The sequence below is a fragment of the Thunnus thynnus genome, chromosome 1 (assembly GCF_963924715.1).
Source record: "Thunnus thynnus chromosome 1, fThuThy2.1, whole genome shotgun sequence".
Classification (NCBI taxonomy): Eukaryota; Metazoa; Chordata; class Actinopteri; order Scombriformes; family Scombridae; genus Thunnus; species Thunnus thynnus.
This window is the reverse complement of record NC_089517.1, coordinates 10,311,249-10,328,693: the sequence shown is the minus strand read 5'-3', so window position 1 is coordinate 10,328,693 and position 17,445 is coordinate 10,311,249. Positions and strand designations below refer to the sequence as shown.

The 17,445-nt window shown below is 40.5% G+C and overlaps 2 protein-coding genes across 7 annotated transcripts in view; one reads left to right on the top strand and one right to left on the bottom strand.

Moving 5' to 3' along the window:
* Nucleotides 1–3,214: 3,214 nt before the first annotated feature.
* senp8 (SUMO peptidase family member, NEDD8 specific) lies at nt 3,215–6,075 on the bottom strand. The gene is made up of 2 exons (XM_067581839.1): nt 5,955–6,075; nt 3,215–4,638 (listed from the first exon to the last, which is right to left on the bottom strand). Exon 2 carries the CDS (start codon nt 4,609–4,611, stop codon nt 3,946–3,948), a length of 666 nt encoding a protein of 221 aa, XP_067437940.1. The 5' UTR covers nt 4,612–4,638; nt 5,955–6,075; the 3' UTR covers nt 3,215–3,945.
* Nucleotides 6,076–6,417: 342 nt separating this feature from the next.
* myo9aa (myosin IXAa) overlaps nt 6,418–17,445 on the top strand; it is a 110,753-nt gene continuing 99,725 nt past the window's right edge. For all 6 annotated transcript variants that reach the window (XM_067581559.1, XM_067581494.1, XM_067581648.1 and 3 more), the window contains exon 1: nt 6,418–6,767. The gene's annotated coding sequence lies outside the window, so the exon portion shown is untranslated. The remainder of the gene's footprint in view (nt 6,768–17,445) is intronic.

Below are 17,445 nucleotides of genomic sequence, written 5' to 3'. Positions count from 1 at the left end.
TGATCCAAACAAAGTGAGGTGGACAAGCCTGGCAAGCACTTCTGCATTTCAATGGCACAGTTTGTGAACATGGAGCACAAAAATGAGTCTTATCTCGGGGGGGATCATGCCGCACATGCAATGGAGCATCTCATCCTAGCCATCTCTTCTCATTTCTGATGTGAAGTCATGATATAGACGTGACCTACTTACACCTCTTGAACAACAAGGACATGTTCCCGTGCAGTGCACACCTGGAAACAGTGCCGTCCAGGATGTAACTGTGTCAGTTTGGGCCTCTCAATGGGAAGTTGCTTGTTTTAATCAAACTGATTTGCACGCACACTGTCGTAAATGTAGCTAAAATGGTTCCAAGTTGTTGTAGTTGGTTGCAGATGTGTTGTGACAGGACATGATGTAATGTACAAAAACCAACACTACCAAACAGACGTTACATTAGGGGGTCAGAGACAGTTCTGGGCTTACATTATGGAACTATATGGTTTATGTGTAAGTGTATGTGTGCATCAGTGTATATGTGTATCTACTCCAGGCCATAGGGGATCTACTTGTGACGAGTAAATATGAACCACCTGGAGATGCTTCAGGCGATACCTTGGCTGCTACTTCTGAAATCAATTACACACATGTGATGAAGACCAGTGGTGAAGGTAATGGAGCTCTGTGTTTGTCTGTGTTCGGGTATATGTCTTCACATCTGGTCACGAATTACAACCAAATACATGCTTAAATAGTTTCAGTTTTATGTATTTTAATGCAGGCACAACACAAACCTGTGGTAAGATACATGCAGAGCTGTTTTTAAGTCTTTTAGTTGGTCAAGTCACACGTCTTCTGGGGCAAACTGTAGGTCAAGATGTAAGTTTTTCAGGTCACTGAATGTTGAGCTTTAAAATGACAAGGCTTTTGAACATTTTCCTTTCAAAGCTGTGTTAAAAGTGTTTTTTTGTTTTTTTTTTACAAAGTTCTTTCAATACAAATGGTTGCTGTATTTGACCAAACTTGATGTTTGTTAAACTTTAATGTTTGTGCTTTTAAATCTGAAGTAAGTCAAGTCTTGCAGCAGTCAAGTCTTAACTCTTCATTCTTGTGATTTAAGTCTGACTCAACTCCAAGTGTTTATCTCTGCATATATGTAACCCAGCTGGACACGCACTTTTTGACCGGTTCAGTTAGAACCTGCTGAATGAGGAGATCGAAACCATCTATACAAAATAATTTAAATGTCTGATATATCAAAGCTACAACATGCACAGTACAATTAATTGTTCATCACTGTGTTTTCTACCTGTAGCGATACTTGTGTCTCCGTTTGCTAGAGACTCCTGTACACTTCAGCAGGTCAGATACTTAATGACACAGTAACTCAAACCGGCGTCCTGCTGGTGAATAATGACCTCCTTTCTAATTAGGACTGAGATTATCAATAAGCCTTCTGTTGGTTTACAGCAGAACAAAACCACCTCTACTAAGAAGCTCTGTTTTCATGCCACAGAAAACTGTGTGTCAGTTGCCAAAAGAGCAAAGACCAGGAAACAGGATTTTGTAGGATTTAGGTTTATCCATCTCATTTAAGGTTATCCAGTGCATAACAAAGTCCCCCTGTGTAAATATTCCTTCAAATTATGAAACAAAAAGTTTGGTACGCTAGGTTAGAGTACCAAAACTTGAGAAGACAACAGAGAAAAAGTCAAGTTCAGCTTCCTTGTAAGCACTCATGGAGTGAACTCAGTGAATAGGCCATTAAGAAGCAAATCTGTCTAAATTAATGTGCCTTTCCACGGGTGCTTTGTCTCACTAATGCAGTGTGCCGCCAGGGTGGTGAATGCCCCAGTTTTGTGGCATTTTGTGAGGATAATAGTAAACCCTGAAGGCTGGTCTGACTGGTTACTCTGGGTGAAATATACCTGTGGGATGTAAATGAGCACAGGATGCCAGAGGAAGGAGAGCACAGGGTGGAAATAGTCCAAGCGGTGTAAATTTAAGACCAGTTCAGGGCAGTCAGCCAGATCAGGAGGTTGTGCCCTTTTTGTGTTGCTGGAACCATTAATGAGAGCTCTTAATTACACTGCATATGGTCAATTAACTTACACAACTAAACTTGTGTAGTCAGATTTTTAAACGCCCCTTTTTTAAAACTACCTTTTCAGATTTTAAATCCCCCTCAATTATATCTAACTTTTCAACAACAGGTTGCTTCCAGAGAGCCATTAACGGTAAACTATTAAACCACTATAGTAAGGAAAACTGCTTTCCAGGTAGGCAGTTACATAATACAAGATGGGGAAAATGCTCGCTTATTCATTCACACTCCCTCTTCCTGAAGGTATCTGAGTTTTCTGTGAAACATATTCATTCATCCCACCCCTGGTCTGCATGTGGTAAGCATTACTTTGATGCATGTCTATCCCTGTTGAAACCTTAAATCCTGTTCCAACTGATACAGCTAAGCTCGTCCATAAATATGTCAAGGGCCTCAGTCTGACTCTGAATAGTTAAGTTATAAATAAAGAATAGTTTGGCCTTCCTGTGGGCTTTTCTTAGTTTATAAATACAATAAAGGGACAATCGTGCTTTTAATAGAAGCACGAAAAATGCTCGTTAAGTGAGAATCTTTGTTTCTGTGATTTAAATATCTTAAATGCTACAGATTTATTAAGATTAAAATACAAATGAGGTTTACACTTCCTTCTCATCAATGTCTCTACTTTATATAATGTTACTTTTTTATACTACAAAAATAAGATGTAATTCTTTGCATAGATGTAAAGTAGGCCTGGCATGTTGGGTGCTGACAGAATTGTTCATGGCACTGAGAATTTAAAAGTTTTCTTGAATGTTTTGTCATATTCTTAATCTTTTTTGCTTATTCTTTTATGTATTTTGCCTGATATGTCATAATTTTATCAGCATAATTGCCTTCGTCTGTTGCATATTGGCTCATAACTGTACCTAAAGCTGGAGGTTATAAAATAACACAGTGAGAAATAATTATATTTATCTAATAGTAAATGTACATATACATGACGTTTGGAGACACTTTCTCATTCAAGGGAATGGGAAAGTATGTCCAAAATTTCACTAGTGCTGTCAACTCTTTGTATTCAAAATAGAAAAAAATGATTGTAAAAGTGTCGACATATTTATTACATGAAAAGACTTGAACTTGATTTATAAAAAAGCAGTTTAGACTTTAAAGAAATGACAAATCAAATTGACCATTTCGTCACCAAAAATGTGACAACAGTAAAATTTATTAGATCAATGAACAAGTTTGATATTTGCTTTTTGTGAGAGAACATAACGTACATTCCACCGCTCAACGTCGCCTTTTGTCCCACAAACACTCACGGCACACAGAGCATGTCCCACCCTCATTCAGCAATTTGTGTCAGTTTCAAAAAATATGAGTTTGCTTGTTGCAGGCAGTAAGCTCGTTCAAACTGAGAATCAATGTGTGATCTGAACCAATGACGGAAAGCAGGAGCTGAAGTTAAGATGCACATTCTTATTGTCAATACTAGTTCATTTAAAATGACCCTGAGCAATAATCTGTGTAAACATTTCTACATTCGCTCCAAACGAAAAAAAAAAAAATGAAGTAAAGAAAAACCTGCGTCACCTCTTCCAGATTACATATTCTCCACCCTCACTAAATATGTACAATGGAGTAAATTCCTTTTATAGGCATGCTGGTGTTCTTGTTTACATGTTGTATGTTGCTGTGCATATACAAGGGATAAACATGACGGCAGTTGTTCAATGAATCGTAAAAGATTCATTACATTACTTTACTTTTTAAGCTATTATGGAGTATGATAGAGACTGTAATAGAAATATATTTAATAAATATTTATATACTGTATTTAAGGAGTGCATTCATAGGCTCCAGCAGTAGATATGTGGGGCAGGGGGCTGACAGCTCTGCATATAGTGAGGAACGTGCTAAGGAAAAGACAGAGCGCAGCAGAGATCATTCTGAGCTAGACTCTGGATCAGTCTGCACCATTCAGCCCTCTTCTGGGTGATGTAGGCTGGGGTGATGATTTGCACAGGGAGGCGCGGTGAACCCTCCACCCTGGCCTTCTCACACAAGGCCTCGGCGATACAGATAACATACATGCCACAGTCATAGCTGTTCTGTTGAGACGGGCAGGGCTCCTCCACAAACAGCGCTTTTCTCCCCGCGCCCAAGAAGGGCTCTAGCTTGCTAGCGATGCGCCGTGCGTGCAGTGAGTTGCTGCCGTTCTGAGAGTCATAGTGAGCAAAGTGGTTGGAGTTGTGATGGTAGATCAAAAGGCTCCAGTGGGATCCCCCGGCAGTCTGGTTGGAGTTGTCGTTGACGGCCAGGAAGACCCAGCGACGGGAGGCCAGATCCAGCGGCTCTAGAAATAGGGCTAATTCGTCTTGGCAAGAAGCACACTTGATGAACTGGGTGACCTCCGGGCTGATGAAGATGATGGTCTCCCCCAGGATTCGGAAGCGCTCATTGACAAAGTACTCAAAGGCAAAACCAATGACTTGGTCATTGAGCCAGTAAGGCCCTTCCAGTAAGGACACATCAGAGCGCCGCAACAGGCTGTCCTGGTAGCTCAGCACTACAGGGTCCATCCTCCAGCACGGTCACAAAATGTCAGTCTGAAAAATACAGAAGATTTTAGTGCTGAGATAGTTAGTTCATCAATAAACAGTCGATTGACAGAAATGATCAACAACTATGATTTGGGACTATTCATTTCTTTCTTGAACTGTATTGTGATCTTAATTCTCCTGTAGAGCTGCAATGAGTAGTTGATTCATTGATCGACAGACTATTTTGATTGTCAAATAATTGTTTTTGTCATTTTTTTAAGCAAATATGCCAAAAATGTGATGCTTTCAGCTACTCGGATGTGATGACTTTATGTACAAAGAATTCAATAAGGTGCAGATGTCAACAGAAAAAGAAATAAACATCAACATTGAACAATAAACATAATAGTGTAAGAAAAGGACAGTAAAATGCATGTCTGTGTAGTGGGGGTGTACTATGTGCTTGCATATGTTCATGAAAAAAACTATGTGCTTGCAAAAAAGGTGAATATGAATAGAAGTGTAAAGGCTATGTGCATCCATATTGACATGATCAAAACTATGTGTGCAAAAAAGCGAATATGAACAGAAGTATGAATAGCAATATAGATATAAATATAAATTTGAGTTTAAATAAATTATGTAGGCCTATGTGTGTCAACTGGATATATATATATGTACAGTTAACAATTTAAAAATAAAATCTATATACATCTACACAGTGTAGGACAAAGAGAGTGTTCACATTATGAGTTGAATTATTCAGCATGTAAAGTAGTTCAAACTAGCCCCACCACCAGCAGCTAAATGCTGCTTACATACTAATAATATATCAGTCAGAGGGACGAAATGAGCACTTTTACTTTAATACTTTAAGTAGATTTTGCTGCTAATACTTAGGTGCTTTTACTTAAGTAGGGCTGTTCATGCATGACCTTTTCTGGTAATGGAGTATTTTTACATTGCTGTGGTGGTACTTCTAACTTAAAGGAGTAAAGGATCTGAATACTTTTTCCACCAACTGTTAAATTTACACAACTTTAGTTCGATCTGACTTTGTGTCTGGCTCTTGTAAGTTATGTTGCTATGTGCTAATTTTTTCGTGTCAACAGCCAGTTATTTTTCAAATCATCACAATGACGTTTTGTCGGTCTTAACGGACAAACTGCGGGGACCCGGTGTCCGGTAACGCCGCTGCGGAGTATCACATTACTGCATTGCGTTTACTTCACCGTTTTTTAAGCGTTAGCAAGAGTTAGCCTAACCGCCACTCTCATCATCACACGAAGCTGAACAACTCAACCGGACAGCCGTTTCATCCTGCAGAGCATTAACCGTGCTCCGCCAAGTGGAAACACATGCCGTTAATTCAACGTCCATACCTGAAAAACGACACATTCAAATAGAAAGAATCACGAAAACTGCAGTCTTGTCCCTCATTGCAGTGGCTAACGTAAACCGCTTGAAGAACACCGTACACATTGTGCGACAGTTGGGAGGAGCCGAGCCCTTCTGTGATTGGCTGCTTGCATCCGGGTGACTTCTAAGAACATTAACTGAAAGCTTGGCAGTTTGTTTCATTACGTACAAGCACTGAACGGTCACCAGTATACGTTTATGGTGTAGAAAGAGAAACAATAACTACATATATAGAAAACAACATTGCTCCCATGAGAATAAGCTCATAAAAATAATAAAATAAACGCTCAGGCTTGGTTTACATATCACCTGAAAGCGTGCGGTGTAATGTGTGTACACGGCTGTCGTGCTATTTCGTGCTCACTTCCTGTTGTGTCGCTGAGTATTTTGTCTCCCCGCCCCAGGAGGAGCGTGAACGCGCCTGTGTGAGTGGCCGCACTGATTAGCAAGCCAGAGAGGAGTTTACAGCGACCGTCACCGAGCTGCGAAGGACTGCGTTTTTAATTACATCTGAACAGCTAACACGCTCGGATAAAAAAAAATGCGCAACTCTTCAGCACGGACTTGAATTTCGAGGAGTTGTTCGGAGGTGAGCGGCGGGAGAGAGAGAGAGAGAAGAAGAAGAAAACATTTATTCAGTGGGAATGCAGGGAATTAAATAGAGACTTAAGCATTTTGTGTGGCTACAAGTGCTGCAGCACATCCTGAGAAGAAGAGAAAGCTCCGGCTATAACTTGAGCTCCACTTATTATTTACTTCAGCCTTCACGTCTGGAGGTAAGAGTGTGTGCTGTTTAGTAGTTATATACACTCCAGTGTGGTGGGCTGCTCCTCACAGTGGGAACAGAGGTTTGGGGCTCAAAGCAGCAGCCAATGAGTCTCCAAATCACTTCTAGTCTTTGGAAGAAAAACCTTTTAATCTCCACACATTTGAGAGATGGTTTGCAGTTGCCATGCCTTTAAGGTGTGTATGTGCTCAGTGCTTTTGTTGAATGACTAAAGTGTGTGTGTGTGTGTGAGAGAGAGAGAGAGAGAGAGAGAGAGTGAGTGTGAGTGTGTGTGTGTGTGTGGTGTGAAAGCTTGTAAAAGTTCAGGCTGCTGCTCAGTGACATGTCATTTCACATTGCTACTTCAAAGTGCTTGCTTTTACATTCAAAGCCACTCAAATCATCCTTATGAAATGTGATACTGAAGAATGTGTGCTGCGCTTTTTTTTTTTTAAGTCAAAATGAAAATAAATCCCTGTTGGATTTGTCCCCAGGTACGCACACAAATCTGGCAATGTTGTGCTCGTGTCCATTAGGGAATAGGAAGAAGGGGTGTGCTGGTTTGAGTGTGTGGCTGCAGTGGGGTGGGGTAAAATGTTTCCATGTATTATTTAGTGGAGGTCAGACAGTACAGCTTATAATGCAGTGGAGGCAATACAGACTGCAAAGCAGCTGTAATTGTACAGGGAGACCTAATGGAGTGAAGAAGCTGCTGAATCATGGGTGTCACTGGACAGAGTCGACACTTCCCCACTGCAAACTTACAACACCAGAGGTTATTCTGTTAAATGGCTCCCTTATGTACCTTTTAAGATATTTTGTATTTGGTCCACATTGTGTTTATGGTGATTTAATAGTTACAGTACCTTGTTGTACTTGCTGATTATCTTTCCCCACTGGTTTTATGCCTTTAATGCAGAGTTGACAGTAGATAAATGGCAAGAAAATGAACAGAGAAGGAGATGGGGGAACCACTTGCAACAAAGATCCCCAGTTTGACTCAAACAAAGGACGTCATGGTCACTGCTCTAATGCTTGGGCCACCAGGGCACTCCTGATTATCATTTTTAATCTCCCATTTAACATTTCATTTGTGTGACAATTATATAATACCCCTATTAGATTAACAAGTGGATTTCTGCGAGTAGCTGTGAGGTTCCCCGAGAGCTTGTCCCACCCTCAGATCTGCACAGGTGATGAGAGTAAAGTGGGCCTGTCCCGTAGGAATGTGAGGTCTGAGAAGACACAGCTGCTGTAGCATGAGAGGCGGCCCAGGCTGAGACTCCAGCAACTGGCCCCTGTCGACATCTGACACCCCACAGGCCCTCTGTCTGCTATTTCTAAAAGACTGGCCTCAGTTTCTATCACATCAGGCAGCGTCTTTATTGAGTGTTATCACTGACACCACCTGAAAGATCGAAGCTGTGCTTTGAAGGGCTTAAAGCTCAGTTTCGAGTCTTTGGAAGAGCGCGTTTGTGTCTGTTGGAGGTTCTTTGTGCTTATATGGATTTTGCAGGATTAGAATAACAAACTTCCTTTTTTTAAGTGTACTTTGAATACCCGAGAGAACTTTTCAAAACCTCTCTAAGACTTGTCGCAATTTGAAGGCAAACATATTGCTCAATCACAAAAATGTAAAGTTTAATCAGTTTCACATCCACATAATCTGGGGTTCAGTCAGCGCTCCTATTGGGGGGTGTGACGACCCTCAATGGACAGACTCCTTGTCCTCTACCTGCCTCTCCTTCGTCCAGCCTTGAGTCAGGTTGTGACAGGGAACAATTAGCGACTTCAGGTTATGTCACCTTGTTCATTGTGTCCTGTCACCCTGGTTCAACCCGGGGTGTGGCCTTACTTTTGGCCGGTCTTGTTTCTCATTTCCTATTCCAGTTCATACAAATTCACATCGAAACTCTCAATCACTCAGAGCTGCACCAATAAATAGGATTTTGAACTTAGGGTTTGTAAGATTCCTTGGAAGAAAACTAACATTTCTGTGTTTAAAAATCAATGTCAACCTCTCAGCTTCAAGCTTTCAAGTCATTTTAGTGATATCTCTCCTTATATCCAGGAAAACTGTACATAAAAGATAATGGGAGCTACTTTATTATGTTTCTCGAGTATGTGACCCCCTGAATTATTTCATTAGATGGCGATACTTTAGTTTACTTCACACAGTCCTGGACCTCTGAAGACACGTGCTCCCAGTCTGAGTGGGTCATATATACATGCTGCAGCCTATTTTAAATGCAGACCAACTGAGGCATCATGACTGCAGAAAGAGCAGCGTCACTCTGCAGCTCTAAAATCTCCTGTCATCAAATATATATCAGCAAGAATTGAGTCTGCTTTATTTATAGCCTAGCTTTGAAACATGTTTGTGCTTGGTGAATTTTACAGGTCTCAAAATTTGAATGAGGGAAATAAGAGAGTTATTGCTACTGGTTTGTCTACAGCAGTATATCTGCTTTGTATATGATCATAATACCAGAATATCATATCAACTTTAACTTACATTTTGATTTTTCTATGTGGTGTGATTTTCATAGCATAATATCAATATCAGGTGCCATTTCTACAGTTTTATTTACAAAACATATGATATTAAACACATGACTTAATAACAGAATAGGGGGAAATAGAGGGAATTATTTATTTTATGCATATAAAAAGCTGTTTTACATTTATGCATCATTCTCTCATCACGCTGACTCTAATGTCAACACTGATGATTGTGATGATTAAATTGGCCCACATACTGTATTTCACTGGTATTTCATAGCTACAGCTTCTGTAGAACTGCAGCTTTAACTGTTAGTTAAAACACAAATTCACAAAAAGTGCAGCGGCTCCTCCAACATGCATGTTTTTTTCTCTTAATAATCAGGATAACAACCCTCTGTGCTGTGACCGCTGCTCTGCACATCCACAAATCTCCTATGAGCATTGCGACCACAGTCTCTAACGTAATCTCAAAATGGGAACGACCCCGTCAGCAGCCCTGAGGTGTTACCTGCTGAACCGAATCGCAGAATCACAAGTCACGTGCCGCACGCTCACATGATGGCGATGTCCTGAAAAGTGTTGTGGCCGCATGATGGGATTGTATGGCGTAAGTGATTGGCATGCACATGAAGTCATTAAAGAGGAACCTGCTTGTGTTGCACTGAACAAAGCTCCCCTTTCTTTAGTAGGCCATTATATGAGGGAGGCTTTGGCCTCAAAGGCTCAGCTTCCCCGCGTTTTGCATTTCCCCTCATTAACTCACTGGTGCTAACAGTAGCTGGAGTGAGACGGAGAGAAGAAAGTGCATTGTGTTGCCCTTTGCAATTTTGTTTATGTGAAATGAGCTTAACTTGTTCTTTTTAATTAATCCCTAAAATGGAAAATGGAGTCAACAAACAATACTTATCTGGTTGGAAGCTCAGTTTATATCCACTTATATTAAATTCTGTCCTCCAAGGATTTGTTTTGGACAGGGGAAGTGAGTGTTTAATATTTCGTGTTTGTGTTGAGAAACCCACGTGACAATTTAGTCCAAGTTTGAGTAATCACAGAAAGTTGAATATCTTGCAAAGAAGGTAGTTTGCTTAGTATTGAAAACCTTCAGTTTCCTTTATCTACTGTATGGTTTTTACTAATATGCTCTGAATTATTGCATGAGTCAAAGATGACTGTTACATAAATGATGACGTTAGATGTGGATATGGAAGCTTACTTCATAATACATTTTTTGGTATAAGGAAGTTGATGGTTAGCGGATGGACGTGCAAACCAGTAATCAGAGGAATGACTCAGATTTTTAAAAGTAGTAAAATGAGACTTTAGTCGCGGTACAGTGTTATTATCAGTAAAGAGCATGCATGATGACACCAACGGGTGCACTGAACAGGTGCTGCTAACTACCAGTGGCCACGTTACTGCAGATGAGCACTGGAAACTGAAATTGTGATTTGGTGAATTTTTGTGTGTGTTGTGACACAGCTGTGACAATAGCTACTGGTCCCCTGCAGCCTTATGGTACAGACAGGACAGGGCCCATGGTTAATCCCCAGGCATGTGCTCTTGTGTAATGGTACACAATACGGTCCATCTGCAGAGCAATGCTGCCATGCAGCTATGAAAGTACTTTACTCTGAGTCAAAACTATGTTTTTTTTTTTAATCAATCCTCCATATGGCAGTAATGGCCTTCATATATTCCATAACATCAGGAAAAGTAAAATGTTAATTTGGATAGTCAACCAGCTGGTGATGTGTTTTGTGTTTTTAACTCCCACTCAGTGCCAAATTAACAATCACTAAAACCTTACTGAATGGATGTGATGCTTTGCCTTTGTTTGGGATTAAAGATAGTCGGTAAGACAGGAAAAGAGAAAGTTTAGTTTGTTCTCAGCAGCAGAGTACCGCTCACGCTTATCTGTGTGAGGAATTCTGTCAGTTTACAGTAGTCTGTGCTCTGTCAGAATGAGACAAGAGGGGAGGAAAAGCGGAGATAGTTGTGGGTAACTGACAGCAAACAGGCAATGATAAGGTTGATTTTGAAACGCAGCCTGAGACATAGGCTACTCACTAATAGTTGGAATGCTACTCATGTCTAATCTACTCTTTAGTTATCAGTGTAGTAAATGACCAGATGATATAGGCTACTTAAAGATTACTCCTAAGTCTAACCATTAACTCTGAAATGATGATAGAAGGAAGTATGATGGAGTAAATATATTCGGCAGGAAAACTGCCACTGTAACTTTGTGTAGTACCGCAAAATCTGTCAAACATCTACAGTATTTACTGGACAGTGCAACTGTTGTGAACTAATGTTGGGAAATGGCTTTTATGGTAGGCTATATCTAATCTGAATTTGCTAATGAGGTTCATGCACTTGTGGCCTTTTCCAAGGAGGTTTTGTTTCAGTCCCATTTGTCTCTTATTTAGCAGAATAGCTTAAAAACTTGTAAATAGATTTCAATGAAATTTGGTGGAAGATTAAGACTGGGGCCAAGAAACAGGTGTATATCCTTGTATTTGGTAAAGAATTTTTTAACATTGCAAGACAGGGTCATTTTCATCATTCTCGCCATTCTCGCCATCAAACTGCTGCTGAAAAAAATCTTGGAATGAACTTTCCATGCTTTTTAACATGTGACTTGTATTCTGACGCAGATCTACTTTCAGATACGGATTAAACTTTTCTTAACATTTCTGTTATTAAGATAAGAAATAAAGAGGATTGTACAGGTGCGACAGAGGTATGATATCTCTTTGTTTTCTTGTATCAAATGATGATAGTTAAAACAACAAAATGCCAGTTCTTGAACTCAAGCTAGCGCTAGCATGAGACTCACACGCAAACTACTCTGTTCCTGCATCCATGTATTGACTTCTCTCTGGCGACTGGAAGCAATGGGAGTTCTTTGATTGCAGGTGTCAGGAGCTTGCTAGCCCGTGATTAAGCTGTAGTGACGTCTTCCACCAGCTAATGCTTGGAACTTCAGTACAAAAGGAGTAGTAGGCCAGAATATGTTCACGTATTAATTGACAGCTGTGAGCTCCCACCCCTGACTTTGGCCTCCATTGATTGGTTAGAAGGGTGAGGCTCGCTTAAAAACTTGAGAAGGGAATATCTGCACTGCTGCCAGGCTGTTCAATGAGCCTGAGTCACAGAAGTCTCTGACAACACAAATAGAGCCTTGCATAACCTTGAGATCATCAAACATCCAGTCCTAAGATTTTCCCTGAAAGCATGTGTGCACCCTTCACTGAACTCTCTTGAGGCTCAATGTGCCACAATGTCCAGTTTAATGTATCTGTGCATACACTTTGGCACCTACCTGCATTGATTCTGATTAGCCACTGATGCATTTCAGAGCAGGCATGAACTGCAGTAACTTAGTAGTCTGGTTGAATGATTACGGTCAGACACATTGGAGACCATTAGAGGGTCTTTATTGTCTGCACAAAGTCAGAGTCCTCCACTCAGCTCAGAAGAGCCCACTTCACAGTGAAGCTGTCTCAGCTTGGCAAATATTTTTGCTCTTCATGTCATGCTGGCTGAGTTGCACCACAGAGCAGGTGAGCTATGAAAGTAGACTCAAATGCCAACTGTAATGAGATTTTCCCGAGTCCTAGTTTTGGAGGATGGAGAATTGAAACCAGTATGCGTTTAATAAGGGCTCAGAAGGAGGGTCGGACTGTACTGACCTTCTCAGCTGAGAGAATGCAGTATTGTTCTGAGAAAGTGGACTAAGTAGTTTTGTTCTTGATGCTAAGACTCTGTGGAGACGTGGTCTCTTTGGGTGAGATAGGTGGGAATTGAGAACTGGTTCCAGTTGAGAACTGGTTTGAAATTTTCCTATCCATCATGTCTATGAGCTTATCAATTCCTTTTATCGATGCAGGCATGTTTTTCTGACAGTTGAACATTGCAACACAATGTCAAACTCATGTCTATACTGCTGGAAACTTGCAACAAGGAGTCATGGTGGTTGAACTGAAACAGCAAATAAAACACACCCAGAATAACAGAGGTGACCCGGTGTTAACCCGGTACTGTGACCGGGCCAGGCTGCAGGGAGAGCTGTGCTGTTCTGTTGGTCCGCTGCTGGAGCTAACAGAGCTAACTAATGGACCGAGGACTGTTGGCTGTTACCAACCGGGCCTAACGGGCTCGCTGACAGGATGCTGGCTCACCAACCTGCAGTGCAGTACAGTAATACTGAAGGAACTTGGGGATGATCTCCAAACAATCCCTTCTCTGAGTAAAATCACTTGCTTCAGCCTGCTGCAGCCCTTTTATACTCTGTTTCTACAGTGTTCAGACTCAGATGACAAAACAGTTGCGTTGAAGCAGAAAACCTGCATAGGCCTACCTTTTTCCACACAGAAAATTGATCAGGAATCAGTAAGGGAATCAATAAAGAATTGGACCGATAAGCAGAATGGCATTGATTGGTATAAATAAAATATTATCAATTCCCATCCTTATGTATAAATATTCTAAACATAGATGTGTATGTTGACAGCTCACATCAGTTCACTATCATAGAAGACTAAATCATCTAAAAGACATTGAAGAAGCAAGAACCAGAGAATCTTTGTATTTCTTCTTTAAAAATTACTCAAAACGATTATTCAATTATCAAAATAGTTGCCTATTCATTATCTGTCGATCGATTAATCAACTAATTGTTGCAGCTCTAGTTTTGACTACGGGACTCAGTGGTAGAGCTTTTGTCTACAAATTCTTGTCTCTCTTGGTCCTGGTTTTCTACTGTTATCACTATCTGCACGCACACATGAAACCCGGCTGAATAAAACAAGACCATGCATGTTGTCTGAGGTTGTCAGAGGCATTCTGGGAAATGAAGGAAGTCACAAACTGAAGGAGAAGTAGATGAAGCAAAGTGGATACAATAAAGATCCCATGTTTCCTTGCAGAATAGCTCCTACAACACATGAAGGTCACAGTGTAATGATACATAACAGTGAAAGTTTAGACTATTTGAGGCCAGAATTTTCCTTTAACCCAGAAAATCATGTTTATTTCTTGTTCGACCACAGTTCAGCAAACGTCGCTCCACATCATCTCACTACAAGCTTTGGGTGTGCAATAAAGCATGACGGCATAACTTTTTATACATAACCTCTCTCCAGAGATTCTTCTGTCATCTCATTGAAGCCTGCAACCAAACCTGCATTATCATCACACTGCAGCTCTTGCTGTCTCTCAGTCGACTGCGGCTCAGACTGCAGCACCGGGCTCAGATTTCAAAGCCTGCGGTCTGCTGAAGGCACAGAGACAGCCATCAGCCCCTATCCTTAGAAGAGACAGCGAGAGCCTCTGTAACACTGCCCTGTAATTACAGGTCATGTTTTTTCCTAATACGTTAAACAGATGTGCTTAAAATTATGCTTAACATTCAGACGTGATGACCTGTCATTACTATCAGCTGGTGAAGTGACTGTTTCTGTCGCTTTAATGATCCGGATTCAAGTTTCTCTTAAGTTTGATTTGTCAGTGTTACTTTTATGAACCTCAAAGGAATCGACACATTACTGGCCTAGCTTTTGATTGACAGGAAAGGTATAGTTTATTAAGACAAATTTCAGTTATAATGAATACACACGTACAATTACATAAAAGTCGTCTGCTTGAAACCATCAGAAAACTGAATATATTAACATATATTAAAGTAACATATCAAGGAAACTTAGAAACAAAATTGTAGATAGTGAATTGGTAAAAAAATTAATCTGTTTTTGTTTTTATTAACTTTTTCTTTCAGTGTGTTTGAAATATTTAGCTTCTTAAATGTGAATATTTTCTGGTTTTCTATGATAGCAAACTGAATATCTTTGGGTTGTGGACTGTTGGGACAAAACAAGACATCTTAGGTTGCATCTAAGTGAGCGACATTTTTCACCATTTTCAGACAAACCAAACAAATATTCGATTAACCGGGAAAACAATCGACAGGTTAATCAATAATTCAAATAACGACTAGTTGCAGCCGCTAGTATCTACTGTGTTGCATCATACAAAGACGTCAGATAGTCTAATTATGTGCGGTCGGTTTGTAGTCACTTTAAGTTAAGTACGACAACATACAAACATGCCCTTGAGTGTAGTTTTGCACTGCTATACTATATTATAACATTTTCCTTTGATCACTTATGTGTGACATGATTCATAGTGATATCTTTGGAATAGCTCAGCGTAGGTGTTGAATGCCCCGAAGGAAGAAAATCTTCCCTCGGTGTCATTATGCAACACTTCACAAAAGAATCCTTTGACAGCTAATTTGATCAAATTAATTCTAATTAATTGGCCATGAAGATGGCAACTCCATGTATTTACCCTAAGGTTGAATAGGAACTCTTTTATTTTTTTAAAAATTTAATTTGAGTTATGTTTTGTGTCTATATCTGACCTGGTCGCAGGTGCAAAAAAAAGTGTTGATCTGTGGCTTCACATTAGTAGACGTCTGTGTTCATCACTGTGAGGTTGAAGGCATCTTGGCACGGTGCTGTGTGAGCAGCTACAGTCATTACTGCTCATCTCCACTCAGCTATGAAAGACGAGATGAGTCCTTTTGGCATTTGCAGCCTCTCTTATCGTAAGCGTGTATTCGTCTATGCAGACCGACTCGCAGTCCTGTGCATGTGCTGTGCCCGTTTGTGTTTCAATGTTAGATTTTTTGCACACGCAGACTCCCAGCCGGTCTTGTTTTTGTTAGAAATGTTGAATGTGTCCGGAGGAAACGTGCCGATGCCCTGGCTGCTCCTCAGTACTGTCTTTCCCCCAGGCAAGGGGCAGCTGAATGGGTCCGTTTGGCCCAACAGACTCCTATTCTGAGGGGGAAATGGAGTGTGCATAATCCAGGTCAATGATACCTCCTAGTCTTCCTCTTCTCCTCCCTCCTCTTCCTACAGTAGATTTGGACCAGTCTGGTCAATTATACAGTTTTTAGCACCTTGCTGGGAATATTTAACTTTTTAAGACGCCAGTTATGGGTCTTTCTTTGCTTTCATATTCATGCCAAGCAGCATATGTCAGTGTTGCTTCTCACATGCATGTGTCATGCAGTTGTTTCAGTTGGCATTTATGTGTGATCCTTTTTTTAGCAGCAGTTTATGGGTGTTAATAAAGTTGGCAAATTTGTACCACAGTCCAAATACGCTGAGATTTAAAAGCCTTTCTGCTGTGTTTTAGAATATAAAAGTCAAAATATAAATCACCGGACATAATTTTCCCAGAGCAACATTAAACTTAAACACTTTATGCTTTTAAAGCAGCTGTTGATGATGCGCCTGGCCCATTTTATTGTGGGATGGTGTACTTTTCCTACTCCACCAGCCAAATGTAGACTGTAGCAGCCTCATATTGATATTTCCAGAGCTAGAATGGAGTCTGAATGGAAAACATTTTCCACTCTCTAAAACAATAAAATGTAAATGTGAGGTTGGTCCAAAAGCAAGAGTCTTGTTTTAGACTCATAGTCATACACGACAAGGCAAACCAGCCTCTTCCAATATGAAGAACACAGGATGTCACAGAAAAACATTAGAAAAACAAAATATCTCACTGATTACATTTAAAATAACACTGATGCATGGAGCAAGTAGTGACATCTTAGATTTGATCTTTGTCATTATTTTCACAGTAATTGTGCAGTTGTTTTATTATGCACCGACGCCATTCATTACAATGACTAACTGTTCCTTTGTATAAACCTATGCTAAACTGGCTGCTGATAACATTGGGACATTAAGCATTAGCTCACAGCTATTTAGTTTCATGGCTTTGACTAATGCTGAACCGCTCTTTTGTTTCACTCTGACATCACCGGCAGCACGGATCTGTGTCTACGTGCTTTCCTTGGATAAGATACATGAATACACAGGTTGGGGGGATAAAAAAAAAAAAAAAGAAAAAAGGCCTGATCTCCAAGATATTTATACCAGAATGAGCAGGAGGCAGACAGAGTTACATTACATGTGCATAGTTTAGAGTAAAGGCTGGTTGAAGACAGCAGAGAGCTGAGTTACTGGAGACGTAACTGCTGGAGAGGCAACAGGTTTTGGAAGCAGGTGTTTCAGGATCAGCTGACACGGCCGTCTCATCCGCTTCGTCTGGACTCTAGAAACAGGACAAAAAATGTCGTCCGGCGTTAAGGCTCAGATGAAATC